Source organism: Durio zibethinus, chromosome 20 (assembly GCF_047325235.1).
Source record: "Durio zibethinus cultivar Kanyao isolate XHJ-2024 chromosome 20, ASM4732523v1, whole genome shotgun sequence".
NCBI classification, from domain to species: Eukaryota; Viridiplantae; Streptophyta; class Magnoliopsida; order Malvales; family Malvaceae; genus Durio; species Durio zibethinus.
The window spans coordinates 9,517,889-9,543,140 of record NC_143181.1 but is presented as its reverse complement, the minus strand read 5'-3'; the positions used below and the strand labels follow the sequence as shown (position 1 = coordinate 9,543,140).

The 25,252-nt window shown below is 33.0% G+C and overlaps 3 protein-coding genes and 1 pseudogene across 9 annotated transcripts; all 4 read right to left on the bottom strand.

Moving 5' to 3' along the window:
* Window positions 1-279: 279 nt before the first annotated feature.
* LOC111315758 (G-type lectin S-receptor-like serine/threonine-protein kinase At1g34300 pseudogene) lies at window positions 280-3,289 on the bottom strand (annotated as a pseudogene). The gene has a single exon (XR_016330822.1). The product of XR_016330822.1 is annotated as a G-type lectin S-receptor-like serine/threonine-protein kinase At1g34300 pseudogene (transcript).
* A 1,699-nt stretch (window positions 3,290-4,988) lies between these two features.
* On the bottom strand, window positions 4,989-8,578 carry LOC111315757 (PyrD). 3 transcript variants are annotated; one of them, XM_022917738.2, is made up of 3 exons: window positions 8,438-8,578; window positions 8,020-8,124; window positions 4,989-5,521 (listed from the first exon to the last, which is right to left on the bottom strand). In XM_022917738.2, the coding sequence occupies exon 3, from the start codon at window positions 5,475-5,477 to the stop codon at window positions 5,178-5,180; it is 300 nt and encodes a 99-aa protein (XP_022773473.2). In that variant the 5' UTR covers window positions 5,478-5,521; window positions 8,020-8,124; window positions 8,438-8,578; the 3' UTR covers window positions 4,989-5,177. The 3 variants fall into 3 exon arrangements, with proteins under 3 accessions (XP_022773473.2, XP_022773472.2, XP_089605759.1); XM_022917737.2 differs by lacking the exon at window positions 8,020-8,124; XM_089749633.1 differs by lacking the exons at window positions 8,020-8,124; window positions 8,438-8,578 and adding an exon at window positions 6,830-6,937.
* Window positions 8,579-9,293: 715 nt separating this feature from the next.
* LOC111315037 (protein DMP2-like) lies at window positions 9,294-10,194 on the bottom strand. 2 transcript variants are annotated; one of them, XM_089749615.1, is made up of 2 exons: window positions 9,645-10,194; window positions 9,418-9,555 (listed from the first exon to the last, which is right to left on the bottom strand). In XM_089749615.1, the coding sequence occupies exons 1-2, from the start codon at window positions 10,055-10,057 to the stop codon at window positions 9,429-9,431; spliced, it is 540 nt and encodes a 179-aa protein (XP_089605741.1). In that variant the 5' UTR covers window positions 10,058-10,194; the 3' UTR covers window positions 9,418-9,428. The 2 variants fall into 2 exon arrangements, with proteins under 2 accessions (XP_022772393.1, XP_089605741.1); XM_022916658.2 differs by having other exon boundaries at window positions 9,294-10,194.
* A 679-nt stretch (window positions 10,195-10,873) lies between these two features.
* Window positions 10,874-21,197, bottom strand: LOC111315756 (putative 1-phosphatidylinositol-3-phosphate 5-kinase FAB1D). 3 transcript variants are annotated; one of them, XM_022917734.2, is made up of 13 exons: window positions 20,936-21,197; window positions 19,170-19,444; window positions 19,049-19,082; window positions 18,204-18,923; window positions 17,572-17,716; window positions 17,134-17,493; window positions 15,498-16,385; window positions 14,864-15,192; window positions 14,462-14,588; window positions 14,168-14,323; window positions 12,344-13,825; window positions 11,994-12,260; window positions 10,874-11,452 (listed from the first exon to the last, which is right to left on the bottom strand). In XM_022917734.2, exons 2-13 carry the CDS (start codon window positions 19,408-19,410, stop codon window positions 11,105-11,107), a joined length of 5,097 nt encoding a protein of 1,698 aa, XP_022773469.2. In that variant the 5' UTR covers window positions 19,411-19,444; window positions 20,936-21,197; the 3' UTR covers window positions 10,874-11,104. The 3 variants fall into 3 exon arrangements, with proteins under 3 accessions (XP_022773469.2, XP_022773470.2, XP_022773471.2); XM_022917735.2 differs by lacking the exon at window positions 20,936-21,197 and adding an exon at window positions 20,582-20,909; XM_022917736.2 differs by lacking the exon at window positions 15,498-16,385 and having other exon boundaries at window positions 20,936-21,117.
* Window positions 21,198-25,252: the final 4,055 nt, after the last annotated feature.

Here is a 25,252-nt window from a genome sequence, read left to right as displayed (position 1 = left end):
ATCAATTGACAATTTATGAAGTAATCTTTTTTATATTTATGTATACAAATTATTACAGCATTAGCGAATGGTATTTTATTGCACTATATACACAGCAGGGCAAAAATTTTCAAAGGTGTTAGCTACTTCAAGTAAAATCTTTTTGTCTTGTCAGTATGTTCGGAAATGCACTACTTTGAATTGAAACAATGGACTATGTTTGGTCTTTTTGTTGACAGAATAAAAGTTGCTGAAACTTGGGTAGATTTGTCAAATTTTAGTCTCAAATGAAAGTGAAAATTGCAGAATTTAATTAATGCACAACTATGCTTCAGGATCTTTTATTTCAAAATGTATTAAGAAACAGAATTACAGCAGAATTTGATTTGATTGTTTACAGGAATCTACCAAAATGATTGTAGTGCTTAAAACAATTTGGGTGCAGAGAAGAAAAGCAGTTTTATGTGGGCGAATCACGAGTAGGGATCTGTGTGAGTTTTCTCTAAGCCTAATAAAGAAGAAGACTCCCTCCCCATATCACTCTCTGATGTTGGAGGCAAAACTCCTATGGTCAGGAATGATGAAGAAGAAGAAGAAGAAGAGGGAGCAGCGGTGGAAGCTGCATATGTTGAGAGAACACTGACATTACTGTTCTGAGTTATGCTTGTTCCACTCGTGGAGCCTTCAGCAACCACTTTTGGAGCAGGTGGCCTCTCAATATCAATGACTCCTTCTAGCATCTGCACCACTTTTCCCATCATTGGCCTCTGGGATGGTTGCTCCTGGATGCACCAAAAGCTCACCAGAATTGCCCTCACCACTTGCTTAGTGTCAGCTTCTTCTAGTCTTTTGTCAACAATGCCCTCAAAATTGCCCTTTTCAAACTCCTGATAAGCCCACACAGAGAATTTTTTACCTTCTGTTTCTGCTGAGACCTCAAAATTCCTTCTCCCACTCACTATCTCTAGTAAAACCATCCCATAACTATAAACATCGCATTTTGAAGTTATTGGAAGATTTGCAAGCCACTCTGGTGCCAAATACCCTCTTGTCCCTCTAATACTTGCCAAGGACAAGTACCTCTGATCCTTTGCATTCATAAGCTTTGCAAGGCCAAAATCTGACACTTTAGCAGTGTAAATTTCATCCAAGAGAATGTTTTCCGGCTTTATATCGCAGTGAATTATGCAGTCTCGACATTCCTCATGAAGATAGGTGATTCCCCTAGCTGTTCCAACTGCGATATTAAATCGATTTTGCCAATTCAATGATTTTTCGGACTCGTTATTCGACATGAAAAGGAAATTGTCAAGTGAACCATTTTTCAAGAATTCGTATACCAAAAGCCTGTGACGGCCATCAGAGCAAAATCCCACCAATCTCACCAAATTCAAATGGTGTGTGCTACTAATAGTTGCAACTTCCATCCTGAACTGTTTCTCCCCCTGCTCAATTCCCTCTAGTTGCTTCACAGCAACCACCATTCTATTTGCAAGTGTTCCTCTGTAAACAGCCCCAAAACCTCCTCCTCCCAGCCTCTCTGCAAACCCCTTTGTTGACTGTTGCAGCTCCTTGTATGAGAACTTCATTGGCGCACCAGATGCATAATCAACAAGTGCATATTGAGCTGACATATGCCCAAATTTGTTACTATTTCCGTAAAAACAGCACCAAAAACCAATCATTAATACAACCAAAACCAGAAGGGTGGCCAAAATCACAACCACAACAACCAACGCATGCAACCGCGAATTGTTATCATTCCCGGATGTTTCTTGGTAAGGAGATGGATTTGGAACCGCTTGTCCACAAACTTTCACGAATGAGGTGCTAGGAAGAACCGCACTCTGGTAACCGCTGACAAAATTTGGCGTTTTCATGTAACAAAATCCACTTCCATCAGCTACTAAAGTGGAAGCACTGCAAGAACCACTGACAAGACAATTCATTCTACAAGCTGTAATTCCCACAATGAATGTCTGAGAGGAAACCTCAGGTGGATAAGTTAAAAATTTAGTATGTCCTAATTCTAACATGGTAGCATTCCGTGGACAATCCCCAATCTCCACTTTCCTCTTGCATCCTTTTCTGCTATCATTTACATCAATAAGCTCAAAATTCTGAGATGGGCATCCACAAATCGGATTCACATCTTTGTAACTGCAAATCCCCATGTTGCCACAATATCCAAAAACCTGACACTGATCAGTTACAGCTACCCATGTTGGGGTTATATTCCCATTCTCCCTAGTAACGCTATAAATTCTCAAATTACCATCACTGTTTATCCTTAAAAATCTGAACACATCGTTCCCTTCACCATAGTCAGCACTATAAGCCATAAACATTCCACTAGGAAATGAAGGATCTAAAGCTACCAAAATCCCATTAGACCGCAATCTAAACCTAGGTGCAGTCAAATTCCTATTGATGGAAGAGTTGAATCCTAAACTCCAGTATTCTACACTGTTATTCCAGTTTAAAGTAAGATTACCTGATCCATGAAGAGATAACGAGTAAGAACCTGAGCGCAAAATCTTACCAACGGTGAAATTCTGTGAAGGAACGAGAGTATCAGTTGGGTTCTCGAACGAAGACCATATTGGAAAACCATCATTTTTAAGCAGCTGAAAGTTGCCTAAATCATCAAGAGAAGCATGAGAAACTCCTCTGTTAGCAGTAGTAGAGTCCCAAACAATAGTACCGGAGCCATTAGTTAGGCGGAGGGCACCGGTGGGAAGCAAATCTAATGTCCCACCAGAATCAACAACAGCTCCAGTGCCATCACCGGCTGACCATACCGTAACGTTTCCAACGGAATAGGTGATGGCAGCTACAAAAGCAAAGGGAGTAACAGGAATGAAGGAAAGTGAGAAAGTGAAGTTGGGTGACGACCAGGACTGGTTTCTATATGAAGCGTGAAGAGTTGAACCTAGAGGTATGTTGGTAGAAGATGAAGAAATGGTGAAGAGAAAACAGAAGCGAAGGAGGAGAAAAAGAGACAACTTAGACATATTTTTTGTGGGGTTTGGTTTCTTTGCTCTCTTGTCCTTTATGTTACTTCATCATTGCATTTATAACTATGGAAGAGTGAAGCCTAACTGTACTTTGTCTTGCGTTACGACAATCATGCAGCCAGAAAAGAATGAGAAAGTTTAGCCGTTTCTCATGGTGGAAAGTTAAATCTCTGGTTTGGCAGAGTTAACTTTGGCTGGTCACAAATAGAACTTTGGTCTTCATTTTTTATTGGGATTATTTTAGTCTTTCCTTTAATTTGTCAAGTTTATAGCCAATTAATTTGTCTACTTTTCAAATTGAAATTTTATGTAAAGTGACGATGATGGTATTGAATAAAAAGTTCCAACACGACCAACATATTTTTTTTAAATAAAATCTTAATTAAATCCAGTAATTAAGATAGATACTCTCCATCAGTTATTATTTTTCATACGGAAACATTTCATCCACAAGCTAACAAATATATCGACAAGCTTCAACTTTAACCCGAGATGCAATAATAAATTTATGTTTAATCCCAATAAATACAGGTGAATGGGAAACTAATTAAAACTTTTTATGTAAATATTTGCAATATCTGTGCAAAATTTAAAAAGAAAAAGTTAGATGGCCCTAATTTAAGTCCAAAATTACATCCCACTTACCCAAACAAGGCCTATAATAATATATATTAAAGAAGAGGCATATAATATTTTCCACTTGTGGGAGCCAGTTAGACAAACGTCTACACTTGTTTCATGGGTCAATGAAAATTTCAAAGGTCCAATCGTAAGCGGCTTGCACGTTAATTAAAGAGGCGCTTTTAGTTTTTTTTTTTTTTTTAAAAAAAAAAATTTGTTCAGATTTAAATTTTAATTATTAAAATAAAGTAAAAATTCAACCCATTATCAATAAATAAATAACATGACTATTAACCATCTTACTTATTTACAAGTCTATAAAAATTTGCCTACCAGACAGAATATGAGGACCACAATACGAAAACTATCTTACGAGTTTCAATTTAGAACACCACATACCAAGTTGCCAACAGAAATTGAGGACGTACAACCAACAAATTCAATTTCTACAACCCACTTAACCTACTAATTAAATTAAGCCACTCTTTACCAAATCACAAGCCAGCTAAATCTATAGAAAATAATAATAATAACGGTACACAAGGATTTTATTTCTATCTTATGTCTCATAAAATTTTCATTTTACCCTGATCATAGAGGGCATTTTTGGATATTTCAAATTCATATCTACTATGTTTGGATCTCAAAATTAGCATAAAATTAGTAATAAAAAGCTTGATGTACCGTGTACGACATCCAAGTCTACATTGCTTATTTAGATATTTAAAAAAATATATATGAAAGAGTTACGTTACATCAATATATATTTTTTTATTGAAATCATATCATCTAATCATATTATTAAAAAAAAATTAATTATTTATTACAAATTATATGTGATAATTAAATGATAAATATTTATTTTAATAAATTAATAAATTATTTTATATTAAATAATTGATTTTTTAAATAATATGATTAAGTGTCTTGATTTGAATTGAAAAATATATATACTAACATATCTGAACTATTTTATAAATTTTTTTTTTCATATTAAATTCTTTTATAACATAGAAGTGTAAAGAAAAAACGGATTTGACGTACAATTCGTAAACAAACTCAATTTTTACTTGTTTATTAAATTTAATAAATTGATCAAAAATAATATTTTAAAATTTATTAATTGAATGAATGAATCACAAACATAATTAAATTTCCATGTTTCGGCTCGCTTATACCTCTTCCTATTAAGGCGGTAATGAAGTGTACTTCCCAGCTGGCGCAAGGAACATAAAAGAGGGTATCCCCTGCTTTATCACGAGGGCTGATGCATACTCGCTTGATTCCAACCTGTCTGACCCAAAATTGTAGTAGGATAAGGAAGCCATGCTGTACCAAAATCTAAACAAATAAACCAACAGACAGAAAACAGCAAGGCAATGTGATAAGTTTTTCACATTCAATAGTACTCAGATTTGATACATATGCCCAAACTCTTCAGGCAGAAAAGTTCAGTTGCATCCATAGCAAACTAATACAAAATAGAGAGGCAAAAATAAAGGTTCTAACACTATCCCAAGCGGAGAGACCTCCACACTCTCCTACCTCAAATAAAACAAACTAGCGCTCCATTACAACCTCATCGAAATTCCAGTCTCTCACAAGATCCCTTGTTACAGCTCGACTACGCACCAGCCGTGGGGGACCTGCTATTCCAACGCTGTTCTGAAAATTTGGTTGTGGGGTCACTTTGGATGTTGATGTTACAGTTGGTCTCGCAGCCGGAAGAGATGACTTCCTGGCCAGGCAGTTAGCAATGGCCGAACATCTTCCCTCGTTGTCTGAACTTGAAACAGAGTAACTCCTAAAAGAGTGTGATGGACTTTCCACACTATGGCACACCAGACATGCAAGACTCATCTTTTGGTCTTGGAGACCCTCAATCCGGGGATTGACTTTTTATCCTGCAATAGTACAACCAGATACAACAATATAAATGTAAATATACCGTCAATTAATTAGCATATTTTCATCCTATATTGTTGAATTAAAAATCCAAAAAACAGAAAAAGCTACTAACAAATTGATGCTAAGTTTTTTATGAACAAAAAACAAATGCAACTCCTAAATTTAAATAAACAAATTCGGAAAAATACAGTCACAGAAAGAATAATTTCGAATAGATAGACTAAAGAAGCTACCAGTCCATTGATTAATCATCTAAAGTGCATATATAGCATCTACAACAAGCAAAACTAAATTAATCAATCAAAGAGCAACTTCGAACCTGACTGTCATTCTATGATAGCAATAATCAGGGAGAATAGATAATTGATTTTCGACCCACACATTCTATTAAGATGGTAGTACCACTGGGTGGCAGAATTACCCTTCCTTCGTTTTCCTTTACCATTTTACCTTTAGAAGCTAAAGTCTAAGCATGTTGTAGATGGAATGTGAAAGATAAAAAAAATATATAAAAATAAATAAGCCCAACATTGAGACTCTGAATCTTGATTAAGCAGAAAATAGAGAAAGATAAAACTAGAAAAGTGCCCATATGATTGTAAACCATGAAATTAAGAAAAGTCTAAAAACCATTTTAAGCGAATTGTGCATTCTAAAGTCAAAGCAAGGTAGAAAGGCTCCTTGTGGCTCATTATTTTCTTATACAGCATTAGCGAAAATGACAAGATCTTTCATATAACTTCTTCAGCCATTATTTGAAGTTAACAGACAAGGGAAAGAATGTGACTAGCTAGACCTGAACTGTTAAAAAAAAAGATAAATTTGAAAACCTGGATAGGACCCTAGTATGTTTTTGGAACAAATCTTAGCCTAGGGTACATTAGTTGAATGAAAGCAAAATCCAAAACTCTTATCACCGCATGCCTTGATGACATTCCTGCAATTTTAATCAACAATTTGCCGACAGAAAATGCAAGAGAAGAGTTCCAACTAGAACTTCAGCTTTAGAACACATTATTTATCCAACTCCCAAATGGAAAGCTAAACCAATGAAAATTCTTTATTTTTTAAATTCTAGACAAACCAGAACATTTCTCAGTTCACCAATGGTGATTTGACTACATATTAAGCTAGCGCTTTCCTGAATATAAAGCTAGAATTCTAAAATTAGGCCCCTGTCTGCTATACCATCATCCCTCTCTTTTCACTTTCTCAGCTACAGCTATAGGTAAAATTTAACTTTAACCTTTGATGAACCACATTTCTGAAGACAACAAAATAGCAGAATCAGCAAAAAGATTTACCATTAACAAACTCATAGTGCTTAAGAAGCAGATTCCCAAGGCATCTTTAAATTTCAGAGGACAACCAACAGGAAGAACCCTATCTCCTTATGTTCGTATTTGTGCATATGTGAGTCCGCCTTCATCATTATATCTTCTAGCTTCTGAATTTCACTTTCCCTTCCAGATATTTCTTATGTTGCCCACACATAAATGGGCATGCAAAATGCTAAAAAGTATCTTAAATGTGCATCACTCTTTGCAAATAATAGATAAAAGCATCAAACTCACTAATGCATGCAACAAATGGACATATCTAAAGATGTTCTGGTGAAGGAAGCCCCTCTTCCTTTATGTAAATGACTACAATCAAAGATCTCCCCTTGTCCCATCCAACATCAAAAAGACCAATGAAAACAATGCCAAACAAATAAGCATACTTGCTTAGCAGATCTTTCCACCAAAATTGGCACGTAGTAATTCCCGGCTTTATTGATGATGCATGAGAATTAATTCATGCTATAATAGAGATGTCATATATACAATCAATCTTGTTTTCTTAGTTTCAAGAATGACAATCTTTGAGTTGACTGAAGAACTAGTAAAACCTTGGCACGTAGTAATTCCCAGCTTTATTGATGATGCATGAGAATTAATTCATGCTATAATAAAGATGTCATATATACAATCAATCTTGTTTTCTTAGTTTCAAGAATGACAATCTTTGAGTTGACTGAAGAACTAGTAAAACTTTTTTTCTCGTTCATATGTCCACATATATTATGGATATAAATTATGCTACTAATAATGAAAGGATCTATTGGACTAATTCTTGAAAAGAAATAGAAATGACTCTGATCATGCTAGAATTACAAGCATGCTGGATGTTTGAATGGAGAGGAATATGTTTGTTTGTGCACCATTATTTATTGATTTTCCAAAAAACCCTTCATAGTGCATCAGACAACCTATGACCAGACAACCTTGCTAGCCTTGCAGTATTTACACCACACTATCCCTTGTAAGATATGCCTTTTCTTTCGAAAAGTTTATAATCAAATCTCAGGCGAAACTTATACATGAAAAACACATAATTGCAATTTCTGTATGATATACTATTGCACAAATGGAAACAAGATAAAAAATTACCAAGAACAGTCGTTTACATTCATTATTGAAACCAATTATCCATCACTCTATGCTTAATTTACCTCAAGATCCAAGAAAGGACCAATTTATTTCTTTCAAAGAGAAGCTGAAATACCATAGTTGTCTTCAACATGCAAATCACATATCCAACATTACCACAAACGACCCTAAACCACAAACAAGGACATATCAAAACAATTCAATTCCCTCCCTTTTTCATTTCTACAGTTATGAAAAGAGATAAAAGTAGAAACCCATCTTTAAAAAACTTCCTATTTTTGGATTCCCATCAATTGAAAACCATAATAAAGAACTGAAAAACACAAAGAAGCCAAAACCCAACAATCCAAAATATATATATATACATCAACAAAACCCCCCACATAATAAACCAAATTAAAACAAAATAATAAAGACAATTATTGAAACAAAAGCTGTCATAAAAAAACAGAAGCTGAGATCTGAAGAAAGTAAAATTACCTGCAACTTTTGTTCAGTTTTGGTAAGTTTGGGGCTTAATGGCAGTTGTGCTGTGGGTGAGTGTTTTTTCCTTCGTTGCTTTGTTGATTCCTGGGAGACTTAAAAGAAAAAGATCCGTGCAAGTGGGGTAGATAAACATTTATATAAGTGGGTAAAGGTGAGTGAGTACAAGTGGGAGAGGACAAGCCGGAGGCCGAGGGGGGCATCAAGATTCTGTTAGAGCGTGGACGAGGAGAGCCTAGGGAACATGACTGTCACTTTCTTATCGTTGAAAAACCAATAATTTTTCTCCATGTATGGGAGAGACCAATATTTTTTATTTGTTTAAATTTTCTGCTTCATTGACTAACATTTCTACAGTTTGGGCACGGTGCTTCTTTACAATTTAGATTTTTCTGAAGATAATGCTTGGTTGGATTTTAATTTTAAGAGATGGTTGAGATTAGAGATGTTCGAATTAAAAAAAAATTTGTTTTATTTATTCAAAGTTTGAATTTTAATTTAACTCATTTGATTATAAATAATAATATGAACTCGTTTAATTTTAAATTGAAATAACACGAATTTAATTTAATTTTTTAATATAATTTTAAAAACTAAATTAAAATTTTAAATAATATTTTTTAAATTAATTTTTTTAAATATATATTAAAAAACATGCATTGTTATCTTAATTTTAATTATAAAATTAAAAAAAAATTCATCTATTAATGCATCAAATAAGTTTTCAATATCTCTAAATTCAGTATTTCTTTAACAGTAACTTTTTAAGCTGAAGTCATTTCTATAGTTTTTTTTTTTTTTTTTTTTTTTTCTCTCTCTGGGTGTTTTGTTATATGAACAATTGATAGATACTATTTTTTTGATAGAATTGATACTAAATTATACAAATATGTAGAAATTATTGTTTCATCTACTCTGAAAAATAATAAGCTTATTACAATCTATTTGTTCATGAAGATATCAAATTATGTTTCAAAATCTAGAGTACCTAGCTTCCTTCTGCAACAAGAATGGATACCCAATTCCCCTTCTCCTGGAAGGAAACACCACAAACAAAACACTTACGACAAAGCCAACCACAAGAGGAACAGTGTTGGTGACCTTCCTTGGAATTCCTGGATAATAGCATGCCACAACATCACTATGTGACCCTGCAAAGGTTAAAAATACAACCAAAGAAAGCCATGCATGGAAGAGATCAGACCATCTCAGCTTGTAATCTGATGGCATGCAAGGTTTCTTCCTTCCACCATTGAATGTCCAAATTCCCCTCAAGGTTGCTATGCCATAATACAACCTTCCTGTGGCCGTTCTAAAGCTGTCTGTGAACGTAAAGAACACACAGGAGGCTGCCAGGAAGACAAGGAAGGAACCCATTAGCCAGCGGCTGAGAGAGGTGCATTGGCCATCATTGGTAAGGAGGGGAGCAAAAATGGTGAAGGCAAGGATGGTTGCTGTCGGTAAGAGAACATTGAGCCTGGCAGTTCCACTAAGGATTGCATTGATGATGTAAATGAAATTAGACTCATCTGCATCTTCATCTTCATCTTTGAGATATTGATCATCATCGTTGAGCTGAAAGCTTTCACTGAGATCTTGGGTGATTGAATTCTCCATTTCTCTGTGGAATCAATGAATAATCATGATTTCAAAGAGAAGTAAGGTTATACTACATCTTGGGAAGAATTTGATTCTTTGTTCAAGTTAGCGGGCGAATCAATTCCTTTCCTATGGTTTTATACTTCCATATTCTTCCCCATGGCTCACTTTTGGCATTTGCTTTCAGCTTGACAGATAGGTAGAATTTGCCATTTGTAATACAAAAGAAACCATATATCCAAGTCTTTGCTGGGAACTTAGCACACAGCTGAGTGAGAGAACAGTATGCATGAAATTGAACCTCATCAATACATACATCAATTATTCACCGCAGCAGCAGTGACTCTCCCCTTCAAACACTGCTTTGATGGATGGAGGATATAATTCATATCCTTGATATAACTAACCTAGTTTTCTAACCAAGTGTACGAGTTAAACTTGCTTCCTTTCTTTAGTAGCATACCTGTTATATAGATTTGAGAATTTTAAACACTAATACAACATGTAAAAAAAACACTAAAACTACATAATTTAAAATTTTAGTAAAAATTATCTATTAGTTTAGCAAAAACTAAAAAAAAATGTATTTTATGTTTGAAATATTCACATGAATTTGACCCAACAAATTTTTATGTTTTACATGCATTTGACACAAACACAACAACTAATTGAATTGTTTGTCATGTCTACTGTTAAGAAAGATCAGATAGCCCAGGCTACAAGACAAGACTTTCATCATAGCAGCAACTAAAAACTTTGAAAGGCTATTGATAGCAGAAATTCAGAAGAATAACAAACAATAAATACAAAAAAAAAGCATTTAGAAGACAAATCTATTTCCAATAGCTGAAACTTTTCATTGATTTTAAATTATCAGTCTTACAATAACTGCGGCTCTTTACAATTCCTCACTTGACTGTACAAAATTATGAATGAAACAGTCCCCAGAAATTTGCTCAAAACTGCATGATAAAAGGGTTGGATTTGTACACAGCAATTTTTCAATTGGCTAAGAAAATGAGGGCTAATTCAAGGGAAAAAATTGAGAAACAAGGAATACAAGACCTAGGCAGAAATACCATTTTGGTACGGTTGCTTTAGGGACTTGGATTGAGATAAATCTTCATCTCTAGTGCCACAAAGTTCACAAGGGTCAGAGGATTTCTGCAAGCACCAATGATCTGGGACACTAAAAAAGTAGGTTGACATGAACTTTCTGAATCTTTTCTTATATTCCTTGGGAGAAATTACAGTTGGCAACACATTCTTAGGAACAACTAATGAAGACTTTACCCATGTCTCAAGTTGTTTGTCCCAAGTATACTGCCTGAGATAATCAATAATCCCACATACAAGCTCCTGCCGCTGGGTATCCACCCCAACAAGTAATGAATAATCCATTACATTGATTGACTGCAAATGAAAAGAGAAGAATGGAACTGTCAGTCAATACCTTATTCCAAATTAGAGAAGTGTGACCTAGAAAGGAAAAAGAAAAAAAATTCTAAAAAGTTAATGTTACAAATGACCCTTGAACTATAGTAGAATATTCAATGTGATATATGAACTTTAAAAGTCTCTAATGTGGTACCTGTACCATAAATCTATTAACTAATATGTTACTCACCCCTAACGTAGTTAGCTCCAAATGATGACATATTGCAAACAAATAGCTCTCCAAGTACCACATTAGTTAACAAATTTATAAGTCAGATATCACATTAGAGATTTTTAAAGTTCTAAGTAACACATTGAACATTTCTATATGGTTCAAAGACTATTCTTAACATTAACCCATTTTCTTTTTTTGGAAAAGGGGGCAGTTGTTGAGGTTAATGGGGAGTGTAGAATATTATTCAAGGGCAAAATTTATTAAAAACAAATGCTGCTATCTACAAAAGAATTTATCTATCTAATCAAGGCAAAAGTCCAATTGAAAGAACTAAAAGCTCACATTGAGGAAAGTTGTGTCATTCCATACAGCCCGTTGCAAGAGACGCTTGGCTTTATTACTAACATATAACGGAGAGGAATTCATGTCATTGACAAAGTTCTGATCCAAAAGAACATCTCCAGAACCAGAAGCAGATGAACTGAATCGAGCATGTAAGGCCCCTTTAAGATCATACTGGCGAGTAATATTTCTACCAAAGGTAAGATTCTCCATCACCATAAGATCATGTCTGGACTCTTTCCCAGTTTTTGGCTGTCTTACTATCACCTGCAACATGTTCAAATGTTCAAAAAAAAGAACAAAGAAAAAAGAATAAAGTCAACAGATATAAAAATAAATAAATCTCAAACCTGATAAATTCCAAGTATTTTAGCAAGGCAAGTTTGGCTTCCGGACTCAAATGATTGATTCATGTACTTGAAATAATGTAAAGCAAACTTCTCAAATGAATCATACTCAGCCTTCTTAATTTCTTTTATAATAAACCTATCATCAAGTGTTTTAGCGAAAAAGGACTTGCTCTTCCCTCCTTTGGCATCCCAGTTTCTGCAACGGCTAAGAGAAGCAATATAATCAAGCTCTGAAAGGCAGCACCGCTCCCGAAGATCATGGAACTGGTTAGCATATAAACATACTACCGAGTATTTACCCTTCACAAATGATTTTGAAACACCTAGAGAAACCTCTAGGTTTATAGCATCAGGAGGAACTAGAGAATCCAACAAGTTTAACCCATCAAAACTGGAGAAGCGTGATTCTTCTGATGAAATGCTCAGACTAGAGACAGAGTCTGAATCAGATGAACCACTAGAAGACCAATGCGAGGATATCGTAGGAACTCGAATGAGGCTGCGTAAACTTTCAATTAGTTTATCTCTCCTCCCATCCTCATTGGACATTTCTGTTATAGTGGGCAGATCTTTCAGCAATGCTAATGCACAAGCAATTATACTTGACAATTCACCTTCATAATCTGACACTATGTAATCATTAGTTCCTAGGGGTATGTGTAGCCTTGACCCTTCCTCCCTGATTAATTGATAGCCTGTGGGTATTTTTGCTGGAGTATAACTACTGATAGATTCAAACTTGGGGACGATTCCTCTCAGAAGATCCTTCATATACAGCTCTCTGATTTCACAAAAAGGCATCCAGAACCATCCATTTAAGTTTTCTAAGCTGGATAGTGATGAACGTGGAGATCCACCCCTCCTAGATCCATTTGAATCAACTATAGAATCATTATAGGCAAGATCAGTAGAAATTGGAATTGTTCTATCCACTTGAAAATTATCTAACGGAGGTGCATCCTCTGCTTGACAATTCTCATCACCAAAATGAGGACAAACAGATCTATTAGATGTCATAGTGAAATCTAGGTTGGATGATTTCACAGGGTTCACTGTTGGCTTTTCAATATTATCAACCACAGTGGAATTGCCATGCATGCTGTCACACCCTTCAGATTTTTGAAAAGGAATATTCAAAGAGAATTCATCACCTGAAAATTCATTTCTTTCAATAAAGGAACCTGCCTCAGCTTTCAGATTACCAGTATTATCAGAAACTTTATCACCATTTCCAGATTTAGTTTCTGCCCTACCGTCCTCTCCATCAGCACTACCCATATCGGACTTCAATTGCTCCGGCACTGCATTGTTACTGGCACCAGTGACTACTACTGTAGGATCGAGCGAGAGGAGAGAATGCAGGCGTTGATCCCAAATGCATGATTCCAGCAGAAGATTCCACCTTAGTCGGTTCAAGATAAGGAGTTTGTGAAAACCAAAGTTTGCATTTCCATTCTTTGGGACAGCATTTTGAATATTTGCCTGCAGTTTTTTGCCCGGTGATACACATGAATCAGAGTTTCATATGTATGATGAAAATGTGCAATCAAGTTTCAATTTGAATGTTGATTAGATATCAACATTTTGAATCAGCATTTTGGATGTTGATTAGATATCATGTATATTGAAAATGTACAATCAAGTTTCAATTTGGACAACAATTTATAGTAACAGGGAAACAAACAAAAGCACACGCTTATGATGAATATGACAACATATCTCACAAGGTAATGAAGAGGAAAATACTTGCTTGTGGGTGGTGGATGAATAAAAAGAAAAATCAAGCACCAAACAACATATCAGAAAGAACAAGAGAAAATCAACCTCAAATTCAGAAGCTTCCAGTTTCAACATCTCTTCAACTTCAGAGAATTCTTTTAATGAGCCTTTAAGGTTAAGAGTTGAACCCATAAACTGTGACTTTATCTGCACCAAAAAGCTTGCAACCTCTCTGAACATTAGCATCCCTTTCATGTAAACCTAAAGAAAACATCGATACCAATTCAAATATATTAACATGAGTGAATGCTAGCAGGAATAAGACATACATATGTTTCACCACAGAATAAACATAATATCAGACGTCAAGAGCACAGTGAAAACAGAATATACACGTACATTTTCCAATTCTTCCTTGAGCCAATCTGGTCTAATTAACTCGCTTAACTCTAGATGTTGTGGAGGCATAGACACAGTATAAGTGTTAACTGAAGAGTAACTAAACATTGCAACCATAGGGCCCAACCTGCAATTACATGAACGTAACAAGAAATGTAAGGAAAATTTTCAAAAGGCAATTCTTTGCAGAGTTTCTTTTTTTTTTTTTAAGAAATTAGAAGGAAAAGCAAGCAGAATTTTGTAATTATCACACAGCTCCATAGGAAGACTTTGCATTTTTTGCCAAATTTTTCTGCATTCTAAGAAGTCTAAAACTGAAAGGAACATTTTTGCCATTTCACAATTATATTTGAAATTACAGTGAGTTTATTGTTAAATGAAAATAGAAACAGTACTCCGTACCCAAAGAAATATAGGAAGTCCCTATGCAGAGAATGCCCACAGCTGGATAATCCACTGGATAAAGAGTGTTTAGAAAAGCTGAGCTCCAAGAACTTTCCAAATGAAAGACCCCGTGCAGCAGTTGAAATTAGCACTCTTTTTGAACAATTTGAAATTCCATTCCCAGTTTTGCACTTGCCACAGCGACTCCACATCCAAAGTTTTCCCTCTGCTTCCCCAGGTAAATGCTTAGCAAGCCGTTTCACTTGTATCATTAGCTGCTTATTATGATGTGCATAATAGTAAAAGTGGGCTTCTGGCAGTTCACCACAGATATCACACTGGCTTCTCTGCATAAAGAAGAGTTTCTATCAGTGGAAAATTCAAAAGCAACATACATTTGAGAAAAAGTTAGGTTTTCAAATGCAGTCTACCACATGATAAAATTAAAGGTTAACTAAGTTGATAATAGAGGTAAACTATATCACCAAAGAAGTCACCAAAACACAATTTAGTAACATGACAAGATAAAGATCATATCTCCAACAGTTTAGAGCAGTGAGCAACCTAATAAAACTCTACTCATCAGGAATCACATACTAGAGAAAACTGCACAAGTAAAAAAAGAACCCTAATAAAAGGAAATCCCAGAGACCTGATTGAGTAAATTATCTCGAAGGAAATTTCCAAGAGGAACATCAAAATTCCTGTAGAACATGATATGGCTAAAATGGCTTTGCTCACATATAGTCCCCCTTAAGGAATTTTGGCTAGACATAAGAACCAAAATACTTTGTGAATCCAACATTGTGTTAACATACTCCGTATTTTGTGTTTTTTCTTCATTATGATCATCATTAGCTTTCAAGTTAAGTGAGGATTCAGAGGAAGCAGGAAAAGATTGAGGATGTCCATCATAAAGAGATTTCTCTTCATCACAACCACTTTTCAATTCTGCATCAAACTGCCCTGAGACCTCGGAAGTTTTCATTGGAGGAACTTCTTCTGTAAGCTTGGATTCCCTCCCATTTAACCCAAAATATGCAGACAATGACCGATAAGGAGCAGTGGATGCAAGAGGAAAACTATTTCCTACAACTTTCTTCAGAGAGGCAGAAATAGATGACAACCCAGAGAAAATGGCTGGATTATATGGCTCCAAAGATAACGCTGAACTGCAGTCTAATCCTGACTTCACAATTAGATCACCATCTATTTCCCCATTTATGTGGCAACCTTCTTCATGGAACCCATTGTAAATGGGAATGTCAATTGCATTTGATCCAGTTTCTGCATTTGATCCAGTTTCAGCAGTAGACTTTTCAAGACAAGGAACACTAAAGTTACTAGTTTCTAAGGCATGGGATTCCCGATCTATTGGCAACACATCTGCTACGCCAGTGAAAGGAATTGTTGAAAACATTGCTTTCTGATCAATAAGGAAAGAAGTTTCAAGGATTAAATGATATGCCAAGACAACAGCATAGTGCACAACACACTTAATCTTTTTTAGTTCTTCAGAATGACTTCCTTTCAGCAAAATCTGCAACATCGTGATATCAAGTTAATGAGGAAGTACATACACAGGAATATTACATAAATATCTGACTAGAAAAGAAATAAGGGAGGAGGAAGCTTGTCATCTGGCAGATAGCATCAGGTCAAACGTCTTAGGTCCAAATATTTAACACAAATTGCTTTTGAGAAACAAGTGGAATAAAAATGGATGATGCAAAGGAAACTCAAGCAGAAGACACCCAAGCCTCTAAAGTTTAACCAACCCCAAAGAAGGAAAGACAACCCCAGAACAACATTCTGCGTAAACAACTACAAATTGGTAAAGTGTAAATTAACTAATGGCTTAAAAGAAGAAGAGTGGCATTTTGCTTAATAATAAATGTAATTAGTTAATTTAATATGCATTATGCTTGAAAATTTTAATAGCTTGGGTTAAAGAGGTTTGACATTCAATATCTTATCCAACTTCATTAATCTCAGAGCAACTGGAAAATAAAAAAAGGCAGAAGAATGTTTTGATGCCTTCTTATCCAGAAGTTCTACACCAGGAATATGGGGTAGGCTGTCAAAGAATGAATTTTTTATTAAAACTGCTTGTCAATATTTTTCCGTAAGTAAAATACTCAGCCCATATTACCAGTGCCCACATTCAACATCTAACTTTCTTGCTTCCTATGCACAAACAAATGTGTGTTTGCATGTATGCAAGAACGTGCCAGTGCATCCTGATTAATGGGGAAAAAATAAAAAGAAAGAAGAAGTCATCAACTTACAGTGCAATCAAGTCGTTTAGAACAGCCCTCAAGGAACATCAATGTTTTACTTGGCCGTTTTCCCCCTTCACCAAAACAAGCATGTTCCTCAACAAACTTTTCTATATGAAAGGAGTCACACTGCTTAAAGGAGTCATTCTGCTTTAGCTTTTGATTCATCAAAGCATCAGATGGTATGATTGGTAAGCCAGTAGAACGAGCAACTCTCTCTAGACGATGCAGCTTCATGTCAAACACCAATGTGATTCCTTTGGCAAGGATACACTCTTGAACATCACGTGAAACAGTTTTCTCCACCAAAATCACATTTGGGTGGCAAATATCTATCATCTCACTAAGAGATTTCAGATGACCTTTTTCCTGTTTTATGGGTCAACAATCAGAAACATACAGTATACTTCCACATTACAAAAACAGAGTTCGGTTTTGCCAATTTACCTCATCTAGTGAACTGAATGAAGACAACCCACTAGAGAACTGGCCAAGGACTCCCTGAATTAATAACAGCCTTGGATTCTTGTACATAGTTTGCATGTGCTTATGAGCAGCATGCTTCTTAAAGACCAAGCCTTTGATTAATTGGCTGCAAAACAAATGTTAATTTATACATTGAAAAGACAGAAATCCTATAACAGCAATAGCATTAATTTGCTGACTTATAAAATGTTGCTTGACTATTCAAATAAAACATGCTAAATGTTGATTTTCATATGTTATCCAATAAGTTCATTCAAATAAAGGAAATTAAAATTTAAAAAAGAGACGACTTTTCACATGATACAAATTAAATTTTCATATGATTCAAATTAAGGAAAAGGGGAAAGTAACCAGTATTCTCTTCCTCAAATGAATTTTATGGAGGTATCAGATGTTTATAGCATGCAAGTATCTAAAGATGATCATTCAGAAAAGCACATGAACACCACCTTCAATCTTAAAAAGAAACAGAAAAGGTGAAATTAAAACCTATTAGTCTCTTCAATGTACAATCTAAATTACTTGTTGAAGAAATATCCATAAGTAGGAGCAATATAATTTTAAAAAACAGTATATTGAAATCATATCATCACCTTTGACTGCGAGAACCAGTTGCGATGCATTTCACTTTCACATATCCATCTGGACCCATTGTTTTGCCATCAATAGCATCAGGCTTCAGAAACAGAGCGGCATCCCAAGATAAAGAAGTAACTATATCCACCCAACTATCACCGTCATTCACAGAACTGGCAACACCCACAGACCTAAGAAGTTGACTTACAATAGCTTTGAACTTCCCATTTATCACCTCTTCCATTGCCCTTTGTTTTTCCTCTTCAAACCTGTAGATTCCATTGCCCTCATCTTTAATATGACTCAAGGAACTTGGCTTTCCCCATTTTGTACCATCTCCACATTCATCATCATCATCATCGTCATCATCATAAGCCACAGTACCCTCCAAATCGTATTCTTGATCTTCAGGTTCAGGAGGTTCCCAAATTTGCGTATACATTTCACCATTAATAAACGGACAGGATCCACTTTCTTTGTCAAAGGTTCTAGGAGAATTTTCAACAACATTTTCTTTTTCTTCTCGATCATTACTAGCTTCTGTTATCTCAACATCTCTCACTAAGTCCACATCTTTGCTATTTTTCTTGTCCCTCAAGTTGCTATCTGTCATCATATTTGAGCTATCAACTCTCTTCCTAGGGCCCTCTAAGCTCAGGTGCTGCAATCGGCCATTTGGCAGACAATTGAGCTCCCTATAACTCTTTTTTAAGCCAACCTCTTGGTCACCCTCACCCCTGAAAAATATAAAATATAAATAAATGCATAGGTATAATTCGCACTCACACATATATAATCACAAGACTCCAGTTAATAACAAATACTATATAACAGTGCCACAATTGAAAAGAAGGGCACCTACCTATCATATGAGTTTATATCAACTGAAAAATCACCTGATGGAACAGAATACAAAATGTAAAACATTTAGCTTAAAATGAAAAGGAAACAAAGTAACTAATAAAAAAGAGATGGATGCTTACTGCAACTAGAATATGAGCGATCACTGCCAGACAATGAAGTGGTTGGACTGATCATTGGTGTTGCATATGGACTAATAAAATCCTGTTTCACAAATTCTCTTCCTTGCCTCTCCAAACATAATTTACAAGACCAAATGGAGTCCCCAGTACTTGACATTAAAGCATTACCATTCTCCGTATTCCTCTTGTCCTCGTTGGACTTCGTAAGTTCGGCACCACAATAATGACACATGCTGCACATCTGACGCAATAATAATTCCAGAAAACTCGATCACCTATTTCAATAAGAAGGGGAGAAAAAGTAAGTTTGATAAGCAAAATAATATAAACTATTCTAAAATACTCCAGTAAACTCCATTTAGACATTAAGATCCCATATTGAGCAAACCCAACACTTTTGTAAGGCACTCACAAGATTCAAATTTACTTCCAAATGTCAAAACTATTTCTCAAGGGAAATTTTCTTAATAAAGTTCATTTGCTAGAAACACAAGATGGTAAGCATAAACGAAAACGAAAAGTACATTCTATACAAACTAAACTAACCAATTTCTTTTGGTGTTTTACAAATCAGTTTTTCTTTAAAGACTACCTTCCCAGCAAAGAATAGATGCAAAGAAAGATCGTTTCAATCCAGTATCTGATACATGTATGGAGCAGTTTATGAAAAACGGCAGCATAGAGTATCACAAAATTCACCAGCAGATAAACATGTATACCAAATATTCCCAGTTTCTATATATGAATTTGTATCAATCACAAACAACATGCCTTAGAACTATAGTGCAAGTATAGCTAGCAATACATAAACTAAAAACTTCAGTGATTTCTCTGTCCGTGTTCACAAATAAATCTGCAATTCTAGATACAGTTCAAAAGTATCCCAAATGAATCGGGAATTTTCAAGTGTATTGCTTCTATTTGGTAGTATTTATGCTAAGACGATATGGAATACATAATTATAGATATTAAAACGAACACAAGGAATAGGGACAAATTCCTAGAAATTCCAGAGAAAAACAAGTGAATAAAAGATCAAAGAATTGCAACGATCATACTCTAAACCCATGCTTACAATCAGATTAAAAAAACTCCCTGTGTTAAGTCCCAAAAAAAAAAAAAAAATCAGATTCCAAAGCCTGAAAACGATTGGTGTCCCTAAAACAATCAAATCCATTGAAACAAAATAGACTAAACAGAGAACACAGTATCAGATGAAACACTATTCATTTAAAACATTGATGATGTACAGCAATTCAAAAGGAGGGTCAAAAAAATAATATTAACATGCATATACAAGGAATTCCAAGTAAACAAAACGATATAACAAGTCAAAAGGACAACCCAAAAAAAAAAAAAGATAAATCTCCAGCGACAAAAAAGAAGAGAAAACAAGAAGAAAAGGGCGTTACCAACATCCAATGCTGAAATGAAATCCCTAAGAAAAAAAAAAAAGAACTTGACCAACTGACCAAACAAAAGAACTTGAATGCACCCGGATGAAAGATAGAAAAGGGAGAAAATTTTACTTTATAAAGTCAGTTGATCTAAAAAATGGATAAAATCCCCAAAGCATCAAACTTTGAATTTCCAAAATGCAACTGTCTTTTAAATTTTTCCATAAAAAACAAAATTGCCATATTCCAGCACTGAGTTTAACAATTTAACAAGGAAAAAAAAAACACAAGTCAAACTCAAAAAACTCAATGAACCCAAAATTAGCGAAACAAAAATGGAATCAAAGAAGCAAAAATATTATTACTTACTGTTAAAGCAATCCAAAGAACAAAGATTCGGGTGTTATGACCTCTAATCCAATCCCAAGCATAACGGAAACTTGTTTATTGGGTTTTTTTTTATTTTCTTTTCCTTTCTTTTCTCATCCCCAGAAAGCAAAGATTTATATTCTCCCTTGAAAAAACAAAGAATACAATAGCAATGAGTTTACAAAGTGTAGAGTGTAGACAGAGAGAGAGAGTGGAAAAAGAAGAATGAAAGAAAATAATGAACAGAAGAATGAAGAATGATAACTATAAAAAAGAAAAGAAATTTAAATAACAGTTTCCAGAGTGGGATCCACTATGTGGTTTTCTTCACTGTTCAAAACTTTTTTTTTTTTTTTTGGAATAATTTTAAATTAATAAATGAAAATGGTTTGATTCCGGTTGACATATTCATTTATTATATTCAATAGTTTAAATAAAATATTTTGCAATCATGTCCCTGGTAAATTTATTTTTTTTTACTTTACATTTTAGGGTGGAAAAAGAAAAGCAAAGGACGAAATTGCATGCATGAACTAGTGTTTAAGCATATAGAAGAGATGCATGATTGTTGATGAACTACGCCAAAGTTAGAAACCATGGCTACATAAGTTTAATTAATTAATCCGAATCCTCTGTATTAATTGCTTATAATTAATTAAGAGAGACTAAATCAATGATTAAGGTAAGTTTAATTAATTAATCCGAATCCTCTATATTAATTGCTTATAATTAATTAAGAAAGACCAAATCAATGATTAATTAATTTTAGTTCACTCTTAAAAGATTTGCTAAACTCAAAAAGTGCTTAAAAGAGTTTAGTTTTGAGCTAAAGAATTATGAGTCAAAGTAGATCCCAATAATTTATATATTTGTATTATATAAAATACTAATAATTTATATATTTATGTTATATTTTACATAAAAATTATATATCATAATTTTTATCGACACAAAAATTAAAATATATATTTTTTATTTTATTAAATTTATATATAATTTTTATTAAAATTTTAAATTGCATCATCATCTATTTTTTCATACTTTTTTTGTATTGTGTCACTTGTTGTAATCTTCATTATCATACTTGATTGATGAATTAACCTAATTTTTCTTATATATTTAAGTTTCTAATTTACCCCATATTTTATAATTATACTCTTTCTTTAGTTAAAAAAAAAATCCAAAAAGAAGAATGTTACACTCTATTGGATACAGCTCATATACAAGTGTCAACTAGGAAAAAGATTTGGATCTCTTAAATACATGTAGTATTGATCTTCCGTTTGAACATGGAAATCAGTATAAATAGAAGTACGGAATTTAATTTACTTAATTTATATAATTATTTTTAAAAATTAAAATTTTCAATTTCAATACTTATAATTTTTTTATTATTAAATTATTGTCTTCTTTATAAAAATAATAATAATAATAATAATAATAATATAAGTAGATATGGAATAAATTTGGAAGATTTTGCATTTATGGCCTGCAAAATGAGATTTTTTTTTCATTTGAGCCTTAATTAGGTTATGGGTATTATTACTATGCCCAATTATCACTTGATAAAATTAGTAAAATTTTATTTTAAAAATAATATTTCATATACTGCATTATTCTTATTTTTTTTAAAATACATTAATTACAAAAAAAATTCTATAAATATCACGTTAACTCATCCTTATAAGGCACTCTTTAACATTTCTCTTTTACTCTTAAAGGTTATAGGTATTTTAACTCTACATTTGTAAAATGAAATATCCAAATTCTTTACTAGCTATTAAATAATATTTTTATTAATATAATATATAAATATAAATTAAATAAATAATAAAATATATTTTTTATATATTCCGAAGAGAATCGAGACAAAACACTCTAAATCCAATCTTGACTTAATCCAAATAATTTAAAAAGGTAAAACTTAACCAAATTCTTATTTTTTTTATTAAAAAATCACATTGATTAGATTGTAACAAGTTTAAAACCATTGGATATAAATTGTTTTATTATCTCTACATCCATTGACTTTTCTTTACAAAATTATCTAATAAATAAAATTTTTAAAAAATCAAATGGGATTACATGTGAATTTATTAAATTAAAGTATTAAATAATATTTTTAAATAAAATACATATATAACTATAGAATTAAATAAATAATAAAATATATTTTTTGCATATGTAAAAAATAAACATAACACTCAAAACCTTACTCTAAACCGAGCTTAATTTAAAAAAACTTAACTTGATTATCCCAAATTAAAAGAAAATATAACAATTGAATTAGGATGAACTGCAACCCATCGATTATGGGTTACGAATTATTTTGTTATTTCTATCTTAATTGATTTTTTTATTACAAATTTTATTTAATAAAAAAAGCAAAAGTAAAAAAAAAAATCCTCAACAAAAAAAACAAAAGCTTTAAAAAAACAAAGAAAAGGAAAAAAAAAAAGGGAGGAAGGTGCCATATAAGCACTTGAGATGAAATAAAACACTTTAAATTCATCTCCAATTAGACCTCATTTAAAAAAAAAATTCGTTCGATCTCGATTTTAAAATGAAAACACATATTTTAGATCAATGTAAATAAAAACCAATCAAATATAAATTGATTTAGTATCTTAACTCAATTGACCTTTTTTATAAAATTTATCTAATAAAAAATAAATATAAATATAAATTAATAATAAATTAAATTAAATTAAAAAACCAAAAAAAATAGAGAAGGAAGGAACGAACACCCCCACCCTCTTCCATTCTTTACAATTTTAATATTATGAATATATTATACATGAAAGATATACATGTTTCACTAAGAGTTCATATGGTTATGAAAATAGGCACATATTTCTTCAGCTAAAATTGACAATTTTGAATATCTTCTTTCAAAAATCAAAATCATAGTTTTAATAAAAGAAAAACAAACATATGGACTTTTTCTTTGCCTATTAGTAATTGGGTTGGATTTTTAAGGTGTTAGATAGCCTTGACCCTTAACGATAATTTTTAGTGTATATAAAATTGTATTTCAAATTGAGGTGATTCCATAGCTTGAGAGAGAGTGTTTATAAATATTTTTAAAGATTAAAAAAGAAAAAATATATTAAGGAAATTTTTTTTGAACACCCTCAAAATTATTTTCTAAATATTTTTCCTATCAACAAAATTAATAAATTCATCGGCAATTCTTTAGTGAATCACTAGAAAAAAATTTTCAATCCACCACTAAATTTTAAGTTCTTAAAACAATTATTAACAAACTAAAATAAGCAAACTAAGCACATGTATCAAAAGTTATTGCCAGTGTTTAACATGTAAAAATTTTAGAAATATAGAAAAACCTTAAATTATGTTAAACCTAGTATTTTTCCATTTCTATTTAGATATATTGGTAATAAAAACCAGGTTGATGGAAAAAAAATGAAAAGAAAAAATGGATGAAAGTCTAAAACTTTATGTGGCCTAAGTGAAAATACATACAAAGACATGGGCAACTATGCAAATGTTTGAAAAAAGTTGTTCAAATATCCCTATACCATAAGGAGGTTTTGTGATTTTATTTTATTCTTTTAATATTTAATCTGTCTTTAATTTTTAACTTTTATCTACTTAATTTATGATATTATGTATTTAATTCCTTTTGAAACCGTAATTTTTAAAAGTACGACAAAACATGTATTACGTAGATTTGGTAACTTGTATAATCATATTGTATAAAAAATTCATAATTTATATATTTATATAATAATTTATATATTATTTATATTAACACAATAAATATAAAATTTATTTTTATTTTTATTAAATTTATATATAATTTATATTAAAATTTTAAAATATATTATATCTATATTTTTTTATATCATATCATTATATTATATTTTAAATTATCAAATCTATAAACATATTATCTTAATTAATATTCAAATATTGTCTTGTTTTTCATCGTGAAATTGTAAGGGCATTAACCAGGTTTTAATTTCATAGATATTCCCTTCGATTACTTTTGATTATGACGGCCCAAAATCCTTGAAACAGTGAAACCAATAATCAACTATGGCCGAGCACAACTCATCACCAGTAAAGACAGCCACCTGGCAGGCCTGTAGTTAATTCTAGGAGCATCTGATTTGTTTGGATTCATCTGAACGATTGACTGTTGTGTCAACCTCAGCCACGTGGAAGAATTAGGACCTTTAATTACTAGACTACCCTCGTTCCGTGGAGAGAAAGGAAACCCTTATTGAGATCATGTGGCGGGCGGTGATTGGGTGGAGAGTAGACAACTCTTAGAACGGGTCCGCGTGTTAG

Bases quoted from the DNA above. Each gene is read 5' to 3' on its own strand.
- LOC111315757 (XM_022917738.2), bottom strand. From the start codon at position 5,477: ATGAGTCTTGCATGTCTGGTGTGCCATAGTGTGGAAAGTCCATCACAC.
- LOC111315037 (XM_022916658.2), bottom strand. From the start codon at position 10,057: ATGGAGAATTCAATCACCCAAGATCTCAGTGAAAGCTTTCAGCTCAAC.
- LOC111315756 (XM_022917734.2), bottom strand. From the start codon at position 19,410: ATGTGCAGCATGTGTCATTATTGTGGTGCCGAACTTACGAAGTCCAAC. The intron at 17,717-18,203 runs GTGATGATATGA...TTTGTTTTGCAG, and splicing joins ACTGGTTCTCGCAGTCAAAG to CCAATTAATCAAAGGCTTGG. The intron at 14,324-14,461 runs GTACGTGTATAT...TGTTTTCTTTAG, and splicing joins TCAAGGAAGAATTGGAAAAT to GTTTACATGAAAGGGATGCT.